This window comes from Polypterus senegalus, chromosome 13, assembly GCF_016835505.1.
Source record: "Polypterus senegalus isolate Bchr_013 chromosome 13, ASM1683550v1, whole genome shotgun sequence".
Lineage (NCBI taxonomy): Eukaryota > Metazoa > Chordata > Cladistia > Polypteriformes > Polypteridae > Polypterus > Polypterus senegalus.
In genome coordinates this window covers 50533908-50551959 of record NC_053166.1, presented here as the reverse complement: position 1 = coordinate 50551959, position 18052 = coordinate 50533908, and the positions used below count along the sequence as shown (strand labels likewise).

The 18052-nt window shown below is 37.5% G+C and overlaps 1 protein-coding gene across 3 annotated transcripts in view; it reads right to left on the bottom strand.

Moving 5' to 3' along the window:
• The window catches only part of atp10b (ATPase phospholipid transporting 10B), a 356966-nt gene that overhangs the window by 21449 nt on the left and 317465 nt on the right, over positions 1-18052 (bottom strand). For all 3 annotated transcript variants that reach the window (XM_039775061.1, XM_039775060.1, XM_039775062.1), the window contains 2 exons: positions 9630-9942; positions 8498-8574 (listed from right to left, as the gene is read on the bottom strand). In XM_039775061.1, coding sequence (XP_039630995.1) covers positions 8498-8574; positions 9630-9942 — 390 coding nt within the window. The remainder of the gene's footprint in view (positions 1-8497; positions 8575-9629; positions 9943-18052) is intronic.

The following is an 18052-nucleotide window of genomic DNA, read 5'->3' as shown; positions in this document are numbered from 1 at the left end:
CGTGTTTGGGATGTTGTGAACATATGACTGGATAATTTCATCTGTAGATTATGCAACATGAGTATCGTGAGATTTGTTCATGGACATTTTGCTTTTGTTTGCGGATCTCCAATGTTGGTCACCATAAACTTCTATTCTATCAGAAATTTAGTTATCTCAGTTCTGTGTGTAAATAATAGTTTGTGTTCACTGGCTTTGAACCTTTGACCATTTGATTGAACGTCCAACACGCTAACCAATTGACCAATGCTGCTTAAGTGTCATATTCAAGTAATTTGACAAAACTTCAATATCCATCCTTCCATTATCCAGCCTGCTATATCCTAACTACAGGGTCACGTGGGTCTGCTGGAGCCAATCCCAGCCAACACAGGGTGCAAGGCAGGAAACAAACCCTGGGCAGGGCAGAGCGCCAGCCCACCGCAGGGCGTGCACACACACACACACGCACACACACACACGCACACACACACACACACACACACACACACACACACACACACACACACACACACACACACACACGCACACACACACACACACCAAGCACAATTTAGAAATGCCAATGCCAATTTTTTGGACTGTGGGAGGAAACCCCCGCAGACGGGGAGAACATGCAAACTCCACGCAGGGAGGACCCGGGAAGCGAACCTGGGTCTCATTACTGCAAGGCATCAGCGCTACCCACTTTGCCACCGTGCTACTCCAACTTCAATATCAATTAATCAAAATGATTTTTTTCTTTTAATTTATTTGTCTACATTGGTCTTGAACCTTCAACTGTTTGATTGAAAGCACAACACGATAACCACTTGACCAATACCATTAATTCATATATATGTGTGTTGGCTAAAAGCACTATATACAGTACTAGCAAAATACCCGTGCTTCGCAGCGGAGAAGTAGTGTGTTAAAGAAGTAAAGAAAAAGAAAAGGAAACATTTTGAAAATAACGTAACATGATTGTCAAAGTAATTGTTTTGTGTATTTGGCCGCAGCGTCACAAAGTTATTTTCGTCTAGCTGCATCAGAAAATGTACCACGACATCTGACACGCCTCCTTTTTAGTGTTTTCTCACAGCTTGGATTGCTGCTGTTATAATCGGTTTGAGTCTACATATATATATATATATATATATACACATACATATCTTCATATATATACATATATACATATCTACATATACACACATATATACTGTATATATACATACCTATCTACATCATATATACACACACATACATACACACACATGTATGTATGTGTGTGTACATACACACACACACACACACATATACATACATACATACATACATACATACATACATACATACAGGTATATATATATGTGTATATATATGTATGTGTCTATATGTGTGTGTATAGCTTTGGTCACTGAGTGCAAGGGTAAAATAATAAAATGTAGTCTATAAGTTATTAAACAGTAAAACATAAACGTTTTAAGAAGTAAAGCTACATTGAGCACTACTGGAGTGGTTGTGGGTAAACTACATTTTAAAGACTGTGTAACACAACAGGTAAGTAGTACTAACAGCAGCTAAAATGTATATGGATCATCTCTCGGTAGTAGATCCCTTTTGAAAGGCGCTACATGACAGCTGTGGTATAGAAATTACATTTTCTATGTGAACGTCCAAATTTCTGCCTGTGGTAATGTGCCTTACCGGCATTACCAGCAATTAAAGAAAATTAGTTTTGTGTCCTCTGCAGTGTTAAGAGAGAAAGGCTTTGGTTTGGGATAAAAGGAAAAAAGATGCAAAGAAAGGAAAATTGCCTTTTTCTTTTATATAGTGTAGAGATGTCTTCGCTGACGATATGAGCGCCTTTTGAGGACAGTCGCGGTGGGTCTTGTGTAGACTGGTGAGACGTCCCTGCCATTAATCGGCTGTGATGGCACTGTTGGTCCTCCACTCCTGTGCGTGTCTTCATAATCCAAGCTGACGACCTCATAATCGTATACGTGCAAAAGAAAGTGCGAAACGCCTTAATATTAGTTTGAAAAGGGTGTAGAAAAGGGATCCCGTGTTTGCACTTGTCTGGGCTATAGCTCAGGGGGAGGAAGAAAAAAATTAAAAGTGCTCACTTTGACTTAAGGCAGAAGCACAGTCAGCGTCTCAAAGGCCGGCACAGCTATGCGCGCGCGGCTGGCTGCTCGAGTTTTGCAGGGCAGGAGACGGCACTTTTTGCAGACACTTTCACGTGATCAAAAGTCTCCGCTCTTTGGAGGTCATTCATATATATATATATATATATATATATATATATATATATATATATATATACTAATAAAAGGCAAAGCCCTCACTGACTCACTCACTCACTCACTCACTCATCACTAATTCTCCAACTTCCCGAGTAGGTAGAAGGCTGAAATTTGGCAGGCTCATTCCTAACAGCTTACTTACAAAAGTTGGGCTACGTGTAATGGTCATAACTAGAAGCTATTTTTCTCCATTTACTATAATGGAGTTGAGCTCGAAAGCCGTGGGTGGCGGAGTTTCGTGTGACATCATCACGCCTCCCACGTAATCACGCAGTACGTAGAAAACCAGGAAGAGCTCAAAAAACCGCTGAAGAAAACATACATTATATAATTAAGAAGGCAGCGAAACAATTAGAAGCGAGCGAGTGACATATAAAACCATATTCAGCGGCTCACGTGAACTGGCGCAGTCGCAAGACAAAAGCAACAGTTCCAAAGAGTGCTGAACAAAAACCGAATTACACTGCTACGCTCAAATAGACAAACCACACGCTGTGGCGCAATAGTAGAGGCTTCGCCTCTAGCGCCGGTGTCTGATGTTCGATTCCCAAGAGGGGATGCACTGAGTATGTACGCGCGCTTTACGATTCATTTTAGCCTTGCATCCCCTTGGTTTGAGACGTATGAAAAAATATGTGGTTAACGCAGAAAGACAGATCACCAATTGAAACTTTATGAATAATGGATGCTTTATTCGCGATCAATGATTGTTTTGGTAAAGCCATACTCAGCGTATTCATTAGATGAACGGTAAAAAAGTAAGAGCGAGGGGAGAGTAACTTATTGAGGCACGCAGGCAAAACCACAATAGCACGCGGGCTCGATGTACTGTAGTGCGCGTCAACTCGATCTGAATTGCGTGATCACATTTGAAAAATATATCTTTTCAAGTTCTATTTAGTCCATATGTGTCAAACTCAAGGCCCAGAGGCCACATCGGCCCGGCGTGTAATTATATCCGGCCCGCGAGATCATTTTATATATTATTGTTATTAATGGCCTGGGGATATGAAGCGCTGGTAACACAATAAACTACAGATCCTATAATGCAGCGCTTCAGCTGCCTTGCCAAACACTTACCGCGTTAATCAAGTCTAGCTTATGATGCTGCAAGTTATTGCGAAGCTAGCTCACACGATGCTGAAGAGAAAAGGTGATTCTGAACATAGAGCCTTTAAAAACCGATGGGAGGCTGAGTATATGTTTACTGACATTGCCGGTAAACCCGTGTGTCTCATTTGTGGAGCTAATGTGGCTGTAATTACAGAATTTAATCTAAGATGGCACTATGAGACAAAACATCAAGATAACCTGAAAGACCTGAATGCAATGCACAAGATACAGAAAGCAGAAGAGTTAAAGAAGAATCTGACACTTCAGCAGACATTTTTACCCGTGCAAAATCACAAAGTGATTTCAAATGAAGCTACTTATATGGGAGACACAAATGCACCAGTGCAACTTGCCCCACTTTCCCTGTTGCCAAGTAATGTTGAACCAAGTCGGCACAACGGTGTTCCCAAATACGCACTTTGCTGATAAACTGAGCGCACTGCACACTGAGTTTGCATGGCCCTTTGGTGACTTTGAAGAACAAAAAAAGAATTTTGAGTTGTTTCGCAACCCATTTGCCGTCGATGTGGAAACTGCACCTGTGCAGATTCAGATGGAAGTGATTGAGCTGCACTGTAATGGCACACTGAAGGCTCTGATAAAATGACATAAGAGCAAAGACAACTGAATGATTTGTTATTGCTGAAAAGAACACATTTTATTTATATTTCCAGGTTTTGTTATGCACCATGTTCATATTTGAATTTGTATAATTTTGACAGGATATATTTTTATGGAGAGGGGATATTATAGTCATGGGGACTTTAATTATCCAAATATTAACTGGGATAACCTTACAGATGGAGGAGCACAAGAGCAGGAGTTTTAGAAGTAATCGTGACTGTTTTTAACAAAATCTTTTGGGATATTTAAAATTTAAGTTTATTTTTTATATAAAATTACATAAGAGTAAAGAAATTTGAATGTTTGTTCTTTTAACGTTTACTTTATTTCTAACTTGTATAATTTAGACAGGATATATTTTTATGGAGAGCAAAATATTATAAGTTATTTAAAGTTTACGTTGATTTATTCCGGAATAATATTCTGTCGACTAAATAAAAATTCCTTCTATTTAAAATTTAAATAGAACTTGAACAGATACGATAGTTCATAATATCCAGGCAGACTTGCACGTAAGAGCGGGAGTCATCCATTTTAACAACGAAATAGCCTGCCCATATAATTATTTAGGAATGGATAAATTTTGTACAAATAATGTTTTTCATTTTTCTTCCTTCATTTCCAGGTCTACAGGGGTTGAATTATGAGGAAAGATTAAAAGAGCTGGGCCTTTACAGTTTAAGCAAAAGAAGATTAAGAGGTGACATGATTGAAGTGTTTAAAATTATGAAGGGAATTAGTACAGTGGATCGAGACTTGTATTTTAAAATGAGCTCATCAAGAACACGGGACACAGTTGGAAACTTCTTTCAAAACTCGACTTGATGTTTTCTTGGAGGAAGCAAGTGGATAGGACTGGCGAGCTTTGTTGGGCTGAATGGCCTGTTCTCGTCTAGATTGTTCTAATTTATTTCTAACTTGTATAATTTAGACAGGATATATTTTATGGAGAGCAAAATATTATAAGTTATTTAAGGTTTAAGTTGATTTATTCTAATATTCTGTCATAAATAAAAATTCCTTCTATTTAAAATTTAAATAGGATTCTGGCACCCCCAGCAACAGCTGCTCGCACCCCAAAGACTGTATATACTGTATATGTGTGTGTGTGTGTGTGTGTATATGTATATATGTATATATATGTTTATATATATGTGTGTGTATGTATATATATATATGTATTTGTGTGTGTATGTATATGTATGTGTGTATATGTAAAATAACACAAGTAAACACAAAATGCAGTTTTTAAATGATGGTTTTTATTATTTAGGGAGAAAAAAAATCCAAAACTACATGGCCCTGTGGGAAAAAGTAATTGCCCCCTGAACCTAATAACTGGTTGGGCCACCCTTAGCAGCAATAACTGCAATCAAGTGTTTGCGATAACTTGAATGAGTCTTTTACAGCACTTTGGAGGAATTTTGGCCCACTCATCTTTGCAGAATTGTTGTAATTCAGCTTTATTTGAGGGTTTTCTAGCATGAACCGCCTTTTTAAGGTCATGCCATAGCATCTCAATTGGATTCAGGTCAGGACTTTGACTAGGCCACTCCAAAGTCTTCATTTTGTTTTTCTTCAGCCATTCACAGGTGGATTTGCTGGTGTGTTTTGGGTCATTGTCCTGTTGCAGCACCCAAGATCGCCTCAGCTTGAGTTGACGAACAGATGGCCGGACATTCTCCTTCAGGATTTTTTGGTAGACAGTAGAATTCATGGTTCCATCTATCACAGCAAGCCTTCCAGGTCCTGAAGCAGCAAAACAACCCCAGACCATCACACTACCACCACCATATTTTACTGTTGGTATGATGTTCTTTTTCTGAAATGCTGTGTTCCTTTTATGCCAGATGTAACGGGACATTTGCCTTCCAAAAGTTCAACTTTGTCTCATCAGTCCACAAGGTATTTTCCCAAAAGTCTTGGCAATCATTGAGATGTTTCTTAGCAAAATTGAGACGAGCCCTAATGTTCTTTTTGCTTAACAGTGGTTTGCGTCTTGGAAATCTGCCATGCAGGCCGTTTTTGCCCAGTCTCTTTCTTATGGTGGAGTCGTGAACACTGACCTTAATTGAGGCAAGTGAGGCCTGCAGTTCTTTAGACGTTGTCCTGGGGTCTTTTGTGACCTCTCGGATGAGTCGTCTCTGCGCTCTTGGGGTAATTTTGGTCGGCCGGCCACTCCTGGGAAGGTTCACCACTGTTCCATGTTTTTGCCATTTGTGGATAATGGCTCTCACTGTGGTTCGCTGGAGTCCCAAAGCTTTAGAAATGGCTTTATAACCTTTACCAGACTGATAGATCTCAATTACTTCTGTTCTCATTTGTTCCTGAATTTCTTTGGATCTTGGCATGATGTCTAGCTTTTGAGGTGCTTTTGGTCTACTTCTCTGTGTCAGGCAGCTCCTATTTAAGTGATTTCTTGATTGAAACAGGTGTGGCAGTAATCAGGCCTGGGGGTGGCTACGGAAATTGAACTCAGGTGTGATACACCACAGTTAGGTTATTTTTTAACAAGGGGACAGTTACTTTTTCACACAGGGCCATGTAGGTTTGGATTTTTTTTCTCCCTAAATAATAAAAACCATCATTTAAAAACTGCATTTTGTGTTTACTTGTGTTATATTTGACTAATGGTTAAATGTGTTTGATGATCAGAAACATTTTGTGTGACAAACATTCAAAAGAATAAGAAATCAGGAATGGGACAAATATATATATGACATTAACACACATCACTCACAACAGTGACAAAACAATTACATTGACAATCATATTACGTTATTTTCAAAATGTTTCCTTTTCTTTTTCATTGCTTCTTTAACACACTACTTCTCCGCTGCGAAGCACGGGTATTTTGCTAGTATATATATATAACTGATCACCCATTGGCCTCGCTCACTGAGTGCAAGGGAAAAAAATAAAATGTAGTCTAAGCTATTAAACAGTAAAACATTAATATTTTAAGAAATTTAAATTTAACGTACAGATCCTGGGTGAAAACTGATGAAATATTACATTGTCAGTGGAGATCAGCATGTATGCAAAGTTTGAAGGAAATTGGTTTGGTAAAAGTGGGTAAAAAACTGATTGCAAAACTTGACCCAGACAAAACAGAAAGGGCAAGTTGAATAAAATCGTGTAATAATAAAAAATGTAATTATTGGTTTGAGTACTCTTTTAGAGAAGTTACTTTAGGGATGTTAGTAGGCTATCATGAACATCTTTGGATAATGGGAAGGAAACTGCAACACCAGGAGAAAGACCCATGAGACATGGGCAGAACATGTAAACTGCATAGGCAGTGACAAAGCTGAAATTCTAATACTCTAAGACTCGCCTCCTATGTCATTCAGTCTACTTTTATTTTACATAATGCTTTTAGAATTATTATCATTCTATATGTGATGAAGAATTTTCATTCTAATATTAGTCAAATTCAGTAAATTGTTATGTATACTGTACAGGAATTGTCTTCAGGCGTGAACCATTCAAACACAATTTAGAAAAGAGCTGCCTTATTCAACTTCATAATAGAAAAAAAGACAGGAAAAAATGATTCTGTCCTCATTCAACATGTATTTGTCCTAATATGACAGGCATGAAAGGTCAGTGTCATATTCTGGATATTCACCTGAGTTGCTAAAGCCAGCGCTCAGATCATTCAGGGTAATTATTCAGCTTGCTGCATTACAAAGTCTCTGACCCTCAGCAGCAGACAGACACATAATCCATTTATTAAAGCCTGCAGGCTACACAATAAGAAAAATCTTCCTGAATCCTTCTGCCCCATTGAACATCTGGTATACATTTCAGACTGCAGTGGTGCCTTGCGCTTCTCATAGCCATGATAGTCTAGAGTGCACTGTGACAATAAGACATGTAGGAGCAAACATGTGGCTGGACCTTTTGACACACTTCACTAGGAAGAGCTCTCATGGTCCCAGTCAATTTAAATGCCATCAAAATGCTTTGATTTGCTAAGTTCACTTTATGTGTCCCCTTCCCTTAATCCCCAACAGAAAATATAAACCATAGCCAGTCATAATAGAGTTTTCTGTCACTCACATTAGGAGCATCATTCATAGCTGAACTGTTTATTTATTTTTGTAAGTGGGGAGCAACAGTTTGGCCTAGATAGACGACATAGTGTAGAGGCATCTAAACTTTGAACCACAAAGTCACTAGTTCATTTGCCACCACTGACTTACTGTGGGATTCTCAGAAAGTCACTTAACATTCCCATGATCCATTTGTACAAAACACCCACTAACAGTTGTAATGCATCTTAATGTTATGAATGATCTGGGATAAAGGTGTCAGTTAAAATGTTCTATAATAATATGAACCTGACTTGTCTGAACACACATTGGCAACAAAATTAATAAAGATAACATTGAATTGGGATAATGGTAAAAAGCGTATACAGTAGTTGAATCTTAAACATAAAATGAGCAACTAAAAACCAAAAATGCTACCTGCATTCCTTCCTGACCAGAGATCCCGATTCCAATATCAGCTGCTTGGATCATGTTAACATCATTGGCACCATCACCTAAGGTTATTTTAAAAAGAGAATGGACAAAAAAGAGCTAAAAGATTATTCCTTTACAGTGGTCTGGTTATCCTTTTAATGCTGTTAAAAAATTCATAAAACTCCCCATTTTATTTTACAGTTCTTATGTTTCTGATTTCCAAGTGCTTTAAATACTGAGGTCAATCATACATAATAAATATTTCCTAACAAAAGCACATTCTTCACTTGTGTGTAAGGTAAAAGGAGTCCATACTGAAGATACTCATCACTGTAGACCCAATATTGCTGTCTGTCATCTGACAGGAGGTAAATGAATGTATTGCCGCTGACCGTGTATTAAACTCTCATTCAAAATGTTACCATGCACAATACTGACATCCCCAAGCCTTACACAACACTTCCATCTCTCCATCCAGTTTCAAACACACTTATTCTGAGCAGAGTCATGGGGAAGCTGGAGTGCTCTTAATACTCAGCAGTTGTGCTGAATACTCCATGCTTTATTTCACTAAAGGGTCTGCTAACAGTCTAGCAGCTAGAACCTATCCTGACCATTTCGGGCACCAATCGAACACTAGTGACAGAGTATGCTCAAGTTCAGCTTTACTCTCATGTGCAGAGAATATGGTGAAATTAAAACTTACATGTTTGACCATGATACTGTACAACATATTGCTGCTCTCTGGTGCCCCCAGTCAGGGGTTTAAGTAGTCGGACATAGTCCTCACTTGGAAACCTCTACATTCTTCTTTTCTTGGATATCAAAACATTGGCCTCCAATTAAGATTATAGATAATAGGCAAGTTCTGAGTTGCTGTTTAATCTAATATACACTTTGTTGGAATGTAGGAGGAAATACTCTGTACACCTGACAACATTAATATTACTAATACTACAAAAGGTACCAGACAAAACTCATACACACATGGAAGAAAGGTGAAAACCTCCTACAGACAATGCCCTATCTGATAATATAATTCAGATTATTAAAGCTGTGAGACAGCAGTGCTAACCACTGACCCACCATAGTAAAAATTCAGACAAGAGCTAAAAGAAATATGGAGTTTCTTTACCTATTGACAGTGTCATGACCTTCAGTTTGTCTCTCACCAGCTTGACAATCTGGCTCTTCTGTAGGGGTGCAGCACGGCAGCATAGTACAGCGCGACAATGTTTTGCCAGCTCTAGAAATTTCATCTGCAGCTCTCCTTGAAACACAACGCTAAGTGTTCGCCCATCAATCACCAGGCCGAATGTGGGGCAGTTGGCCACAGGGGGCGAAGTGAAACCTACATTCATATTCAGAACACCAGTGGAAGCTGGCCTGGCAGGTGCATACTGTAGAACCTCTTCTAAAGTGCAATCAAGTATAGACTCGCAGGTCTCCTAAAACAAAAAGCCAAAAGGGGAATGAAAATTCATTAACAATTCCAGCTTCACAAGCAAAAAAAACAGCCCTAAATATATATAAAAAAGTGTTAGCTATAAAACAAACTCAGAAGGGCAGAATGTAAATGCAGCTATTACTCATTTGGGCTGCACATGCCTCCACCTCTTGGTTTATAAAAACACAAGGAATGGGGCAATTTAAAGAAGTTTTTAAATAAGACTAGGACTGGTCTTATTGGGAAGGGAACACCCCCTCCCCATGACCCTGGATTGGATTAATTAGATTGGAAAATATTCTGCTGTTTTATGTTATTTCTAAAGGATCCAAGTAACCCAATCTGTCATTACTTAACTCTATTCAGTCACTCCCCACAATTGCTCTTACCTTTATTGCCTCCTTCCAGAGTTTTACTGGATCAATGCAACATTTACTGGCTAAATGTGGCCTAACGCTGCTGATTCAGTTCACACCTCCAGCTCACACTGTGACTGTGAGCAGGTTACTTAACCTACTTGGCCAACAACTGTAAAAATGGAGGTAAATATTTTTTTGGGATGATGATCTCGTAAATCACACTGAGTAAAAAATGTCAGCCAAATATACAATTTATATGTGTAACAATAAATATGGGACTAGAGTTGGGAATACATGTGTGAGAAGCAGATGATTGTTTTGAGCACTACAGTTGTAAAAACTAAAGATAAAAATATGTAACACTTTGGACAATGGTAGCCTATTGAAATGTTGACTAAGCACAATGGAGGGGAATGGGGTTGAAAAGAACCATGTAATTTCTGTAATGACTAGTTCCTTTTTGCATGAAATGTTAATGTAAAATAGTCAACCAAGAAATAGCATGAGATTAGAATTCCTTTAATACATTCACATATGTTTAAAGGCCCACACACTTCATAAGTATACTGAAAAAGGACAGGGGGTTTACATGGCCTTAAACACACTTGCCATAGTAGTATGATGGGTTGCGTAAGGGTTGGAAGTATATTAGCTTTGATATGACAGTGCAAATGTTAAAACATGGCTGTGCTATTGTAAAACATTTAAATATACAGTAAATTATTCCTAGGCAATCACCATGGTGGAACCTACTCATGAACATGCTTAAGTATTATATGAAGCTTTTAGAGTGTCAAAGCCATTTATAACAAATTAGTGTAAGCACTGTAAGTGTAATAAAAATTCATTCAAATTATTATTCATTTGGATACTTAAAGGAAAGCAGGACTGTCATCACTAGTCCACCTTTTCAATTATTACTTTGAAATATATTCACAGTGGGACCAGAAAAAAAATCATTGTATCTGGCTTATTCTCAATTTTGCTTACCATATGGACATTGCTAGTGCACCTTCTTTCTACACAGGCAGTTTTTACTGATTGACTCATGGCCTTTTTTCACACCATATCTGCTTTCAGTTCACAGTCTTATCAATATGAAAACTTCTTTTATGTTATTCAATCTTGCCTTTTCAAGCTTGGTCTAATTTTAATGATTGTAAATGGTGTCGTCCCAGGTTGGATAATGACTGACTGACTGACTGACTGGAACTGGAAATGAAGTAGTGAAGATCTGTATTGGGTAGAGCAAAGTGTGTAAGGATCTGAAAGAAACATACAAATCTTATGGTCGATTTTTAATTGATAGCAGCCACTAACCTGTCTTCTATTGTTCTGGAGAGTATAATACGTCGTTTAGGTGTCCAGATCCATTCTACAAAAAGCCTTTAGTTTTTCTTTAGCAGTCTCACTCGTCATGAAAGTTTGTTTCAAGTGAAACACAGCTCATACAAGTGAGAGGCCTGGTATCTACAGTACAGCTAAGAAAGAGCATTTTTAAATTCTATTTATGTAAATTACAGTGCACTAAAGATGTCTGCAGCATTACATTATAATACGGATATAATATTACATATTTGACGTGAGTAGCACATTGTCTGCTGTAGACTACTAAGGTAGCCGTGATCTATGTGGCCATGTAAGGTCTGCTGTTAGTACTGTGAAACTGTCAAATGTGTGAGTAGTGCTAACATCAATAAATAATACATGTGCACATTTTAAAACTTTTCTTTAAAAAGTCAATTATAAAATATGGAAACAAATATGATAACACAAATGTGGTAATTCACGCTTTTGTTTTCAGTCGACTAGATTTCTGTAACACACTCCTGTCAGGACAACCCAAAACAGACATAAATTGTTTGCAACGAGTGCAGAATGCAGCTGCTAGAATCCTAACTAGGAAAAGAAAATCCGAGCACATTTCTCCAGTTTTGATGTCACTACACTGGTTACCTGTGTCTTTCAGAATTGACTTTAAAATTCTGCTTATGATTTATAAAGCCTTAAATAATCTCGCCCCATCTTATATATCGGAATGTCTGACACCTTATATTCCAAATCGTAACCTCAGATCCTCAAATGAGTGTCTCCTTACAATTCCAAAAGCAAAACTTAAAAGAAGTGGTGAGGCGGCCTTCTGCTGTTATGCACCTAAAATCTGGAATAGCCTGCCAATAGGAATTCGCCAGGCAAATACAGTGGAGCACTTTAAAACACTGCTGAAAACACATTACTTTAACATGGCCTTTTTATAACTTCACCTTAATTTAATCCTGATACTCTGTATGTCCAATTCATCATAATAACTATTCATGGTGGCTCTAAAATCCATACTGACCCCTACTCTCTCTTCTGTTTCTTTTTCCGGTTCTGGCCTGCGCCACCACCACATACTCAAAGCATCATGATGCTCCAACATTGATGGACTGAAAGCCAGAAGTCTACGTGACCATCATCATCAAGTCCTTCCGTGAGAACCCTAAATCCAAAGAGGACTGTTTCATTTATGTTAGGTAGAATGCCCAGAGGGGACTGTGCGGTCTCATGGTCTGGAATCCCTGCAGATTTTATTTTTTTCTCCAGCCGTCTGGAGTTTTTTTTTTTGTTTTTTCTGTTCACCCTGGCCATTGGACCTTACTCTTATTCTATGTTAATTAATGTTGACTTATTTTATTTTCTTACTGTGTCTTTTATTTTTCTATTCTTCATTATGTAAATCACTTTGAGCTACATTTTTTTGTATGAAAATGTGCTATATAAATAAATGTTGTTGTTATTGTTGTTGTAAATAAAGAGAGATAAAATTTAATACTGTGAGTACTTTTTTCACCAACTTCTCAGACTTTAGCCAGTACAGAGTATTCTGTTTCATTTACTGTGAACTTGCAACATTGTCGCTGTAACATTAACAAGAAACGAAGTACTAAATAAATAAAATACTAAAAATGGCATAGGACAATGTGAGACTCCACTGTTATGCAATAATGGCTCTTACTGCTTGGTTTTGCTTCTGAAAAAATGTCATGCTGAAATTCTTCAAATGCTTGAGCAGTTCATCATAGAATTGCTTGTTTATTTATGCATACTGTATGTGTATGTGTACATGCATGTTTTTGTTGGTTTTATGATTGTATTATCTGTCCTCGGGTGTTTAAGAAAGGTGCCTTGAAATAAAATGTATTATTATTATTATTTAATTTATTACATAACCATTTATAGCTTAATCAGCGTTCACCATCTGCTTCATAATCTTAAAATTCCGATGCCCACGCAAACAGAGGCTTTATTCTTTCCACAATGTAAAGAGAGATGAACGAGATGTGCTGTGGGAAGGGTGAAGATAACAGCTCACTGCTGGGCTGCTCATACCTGTCAGGAGGTAATTAGTCCAACAGGGACAATGACAGAAAAGTGTGCCAGTTAGATGCCATGCCATTCCATTTAGCACAATAAATACAGTGTAAAAATATGTAAATGTTGGTAAATGATACTGCTAAATATAAAAATGGCCAAAGGAGTCAAGGGAGACTCCACAAATGTTTCATTATTTTATAGACTTCTCTACAACTAATTTGCACAAAATGTGTGCCTGCATAAACTGTGCATCTTAAATCATCCTTCCTGTCATATTCTGGAGTTCTTAATTGTGCCAGAAAAAATATAATTCTACAATATCTCAGTGACATGCCTAGTAAGCATCTAATTCCATTTTGAGTAAGTATTGAACTGGGAAATTAAATTGTTCAAAAACCAAATCCTCAGAGGCAATAGGTAAAAGAAAGTATTGCATGGAAATGCTTTGCTCTCGAGTACAAGCCATTTGAGTGACACCACCCAGGGCTTTGATAGATGTAATTAAATAAGAGAGCAACATAAGGATGATGAATTTTAGAAAAGAGCGGCTGATAAGAATTTATATGTAGATGATGAGATGGACCGAGTGCCAGTTGTTAGAAAGAACAAACAGATAGGAAAGGCCTGGACTGTTCAGACTTAATGTGTGCCTGGGATGGTGCACAAATTAACATAATAAAGGTCTTTAAATCTTTCTAAAATTAAGTATTTCTGCCAATATATACAATTCTGTCATAATTAGTTATGAAGCCATACAGTAATATATAAAAATAAAAAATTTAATACAGCAATATATAGCTGTCACCAACGTCATTTAAGAAATCTGCCTGGAGTACGCAATGGTTATCTCCTGGAGACTGGGCCCATCACAGCTTAACTGGAGTCTGCTGATTCTCCCCAAGTTTGACTGTTGTTTCCTGCTACATTTTGAAGATTTACATGACAGGTTAACCAAAAATTGTAAACTTTCTCAAAGTGATATACCATCACCCTGTCCTGGCTTGGCACGTGACTTGTGCTTGAAGCTGTTGGCACAGTCTCCAGCTATTTTGTCATTATCAACCAATGAGATGGGTTGAAGCATGTATAGAAGTGTTATTATTGATTTGTACTTAAAGCGCCTTATAAAGTTTAAATGATGCCAGACATTGTTCCAAATGTCTCATACTTAGATACAATATAACAGTTAGGCTATTGTGATACAATATAATACAATACAATTTATTTTTGCATAGGCCAAAATCACACAATAAGTGCTGCAATGGACTTTAACAGGCCCGGCCTTTTGACAGCCCCCCAGACTTGACTCTCTAAGAAGACAAGGAAAAACTCCCCCTAAAAAAGAAATCCTTGTAGGGGAAAGAAAATGGAAGAATCCTTAGGAAAGGCAGTTCAACGAGATATCCCTTTCAAGGTAGGTTGGGTATGCAGTAGGTGCCAAAAAAAGGGAGTAAATACAATACAATACACAGCACAGAATACAATTAATCCTCAATGCAATAGAATAGTGCAATCGAAATATTACAAGTACAGATCACAATTCAACAGTAGATGATATTACATAATACAATTTGGATTCACCTTTTAGTAACATTTTTTTTAACTGATAAACTGATGTAAGTAACCTGTACTATGGAAACATATTAAATACCAGCAATGGCATACTGCACGATAAAGTGCAGTGAATACACTTGGCTTGAGCGTTTATAGTTTTCATTCTCTTTCTCTGTACGTTTAGCATTCGTTTCCTCAGAGGTTGATGCTCTTGCTGCTTCCTGAGCAGCTCTTCTTTTCTCCACCCTAGCGGGCCACTTCTTCTCTTCTTTCGTCGGCATCTTTTCGTGTTAAAACTGATTAAGTCAGTGTTTGTGTTGCAATTTCTTAGTAAGTTTTCCTTAATTTTTTACTTAAGCTGGCACTTAAGTCTTCAATCTACTCAAGAATGATTTAAGATATGAAGAAGTAGGGGAAGTGATGGCGAAGGTGGTAGGGATGAGAATGGTGCCCGTAAGCATGTGCCACACGGTTGCTCTGCTGGCAGCTACCGAGAGTTGATTTTACAATAAAATAAAATAAAAATAAAAGAGGAATAACCTTGGAGGTCAATCATCACCCAGAAAGCGGATAGTAGACGTCACGTAGTATATGTGTACCAATTTTCAGGTCAATAGTTCAAACTTAAACTTAGTTCAGACTTAAAAGTTCTCTCTGTTGATTAACTCAATTTAAATTAGTTTTAATTCCATAATTCATTGAAGGCAGACTTAACATGCTCACGCAAATTTACAAATAACAAACAGGTAAAGAAACGCATAACCATATAAAACATTCATACATAAGAATCTACAAGTTATGAAATATCCATAAAATTGAACTAAAACACAATAATATAGAAACTATGAGGTGATCAAATTAAAAAGGATTTTCACAAGTGACAAAAATAAGTTCCATATAAGCACTGCAATTAAATGTGAGAGTTGGTTTTCACCTGGGAAATCAGATTCACAGTAATCACCGATATGATTAACCCAAACTGAATTAAATTTAAGCACTTTTTAAGTTTCATAAATGTGGATGGTCAGATTATACTGTATGTTTTAGCTGTAAGGAAATAATTTTTATGTTTTACTAATAGTAATATAATAATAACAATGAGAACCTGGATCATGCCAGGAGGAGAAAGAGATCATCACTGGATTGAGAAAGGCACTGTATTTTTAAAATACTCATGTCTGTTGGTCCTTCATATTGTAGTTTCTCCAATACTACTCAAAGCACCAACTATCAATATAATACCAATCATAATTTATTGATCATTGGAAATGTTGGAAATCACGGCAGAATGCCAAGAAGAAATCAACACAAACTAGCAAGTCTGCTTCACAGCAGCAACCTCCCAGCGGAGCAAACCATAAGTTATACAGTGGAACCTTGGGTCATGAACTTCTCGGACCACGTATAAATCGGGTTATGACCAGAAAGTTTGGCAAACTTTTGCATCTGTTCACGACCACACACTTGGGTGACGAACAAGCCAGTTTCCCTTCCAGTTCGTATGCACCGATGATTTCCACACCTGTTCAGTCTCTCCCACTGCATTCTCTGTGCAGCGAGAAAGAGCGCGAGAGCGAGAAGGCAGTTAAAGAAGGCAGTTAAAGAATGCACAGGGCTTGTTTTTAAAGAGACTGTTTCGAGCATTGTTTTAATCTCGTATTTAATGAAGACTTTTTTCTATTTGATTTTAACGGGTTTAAGGGCTCACAGAAGCGAGATGGGAGCTTGCATTGAACCCGCATCTTCACAGACTTTACCTCAAAATTGTAATCTCCTCTCCACCCAGTTCCTCCTCACTTCCTTCATGCCAGAACTCGACTCATGCAAGGTTAGTTTTCTTGGTTGTTTAAGGTTAGTTTTTGTGTAAATTATGGATTTTTCAAATGTTCATTTTTTTCCTGTGCTTAAAACTAAGGGTTTACAGAGAGTGGTTCGTAAGGCTGTAGCGTGAACTCTTGCAATGTTAGTTTTCTCAGTGTTATTCAATGTTTTTACATTTAGTTTACTATTACACTGTGCATTCTATGGTATAATTAACTATTTTTGTGCTTTAAAATCTTTAAAAAATATATATTTACATACAGCTCGTACGGTCCAGAATGGATTAACTGTATTTACATACAATCCTATGGGGGAAATTACTTCAGGTCACGACCAAATCAGGTTGCGACCAGAGTTCTGGAATGAATTACGGTCGTGACCTGAGGTTCCACTGTAGTTTGAAAAAAAATATCTGGGTAGGCTGGTCTCAATGTTAATGTAAAAATTCATATGGCATTATGTTGAATTTTCCAGATTCCAGGCATTAGGTAGCCCTTGTCTAAATAAAAATTGGAAAAAAAAAATCTTAATTAGTGGAGTAAGCTGTAGTGCTTCTCTTGACTGATGATCAGTTATTACTGCAGAATCTCTTTATAAATTACAAGTCTTATCTCACTAGCTATACTCGATGGCTGAGTGACCTTTTATGCTTATTATTATTTCTCCATACAGTAGATAAGTTTGTCTGATATGAAGAAGATGCCATCACCTAAGACATATGCAAATGCATGGCAAATCTTCAAGTACTTCATAATGAACACATGCATGAAGAACACTGTAATACAATTAGGTAAGCTGAATAAAAATCAAAATAAGAAATACAGTTGGAAAATCCTGATGCTGGAACCAGTAAGGAGTCCTTTAACCTTGTTGTATATTTATGCTCTGAATGTGCAATGGACTGAATGGAAGGCAAAAACAAAGGGATTGAGTTCAATAGCATTTCTTGAACATTTTCAACCCAATGTTCTAATTCTTCATGTTTGCATTTTATCCTTCTCTTATTTAAAAAGTCTTAAA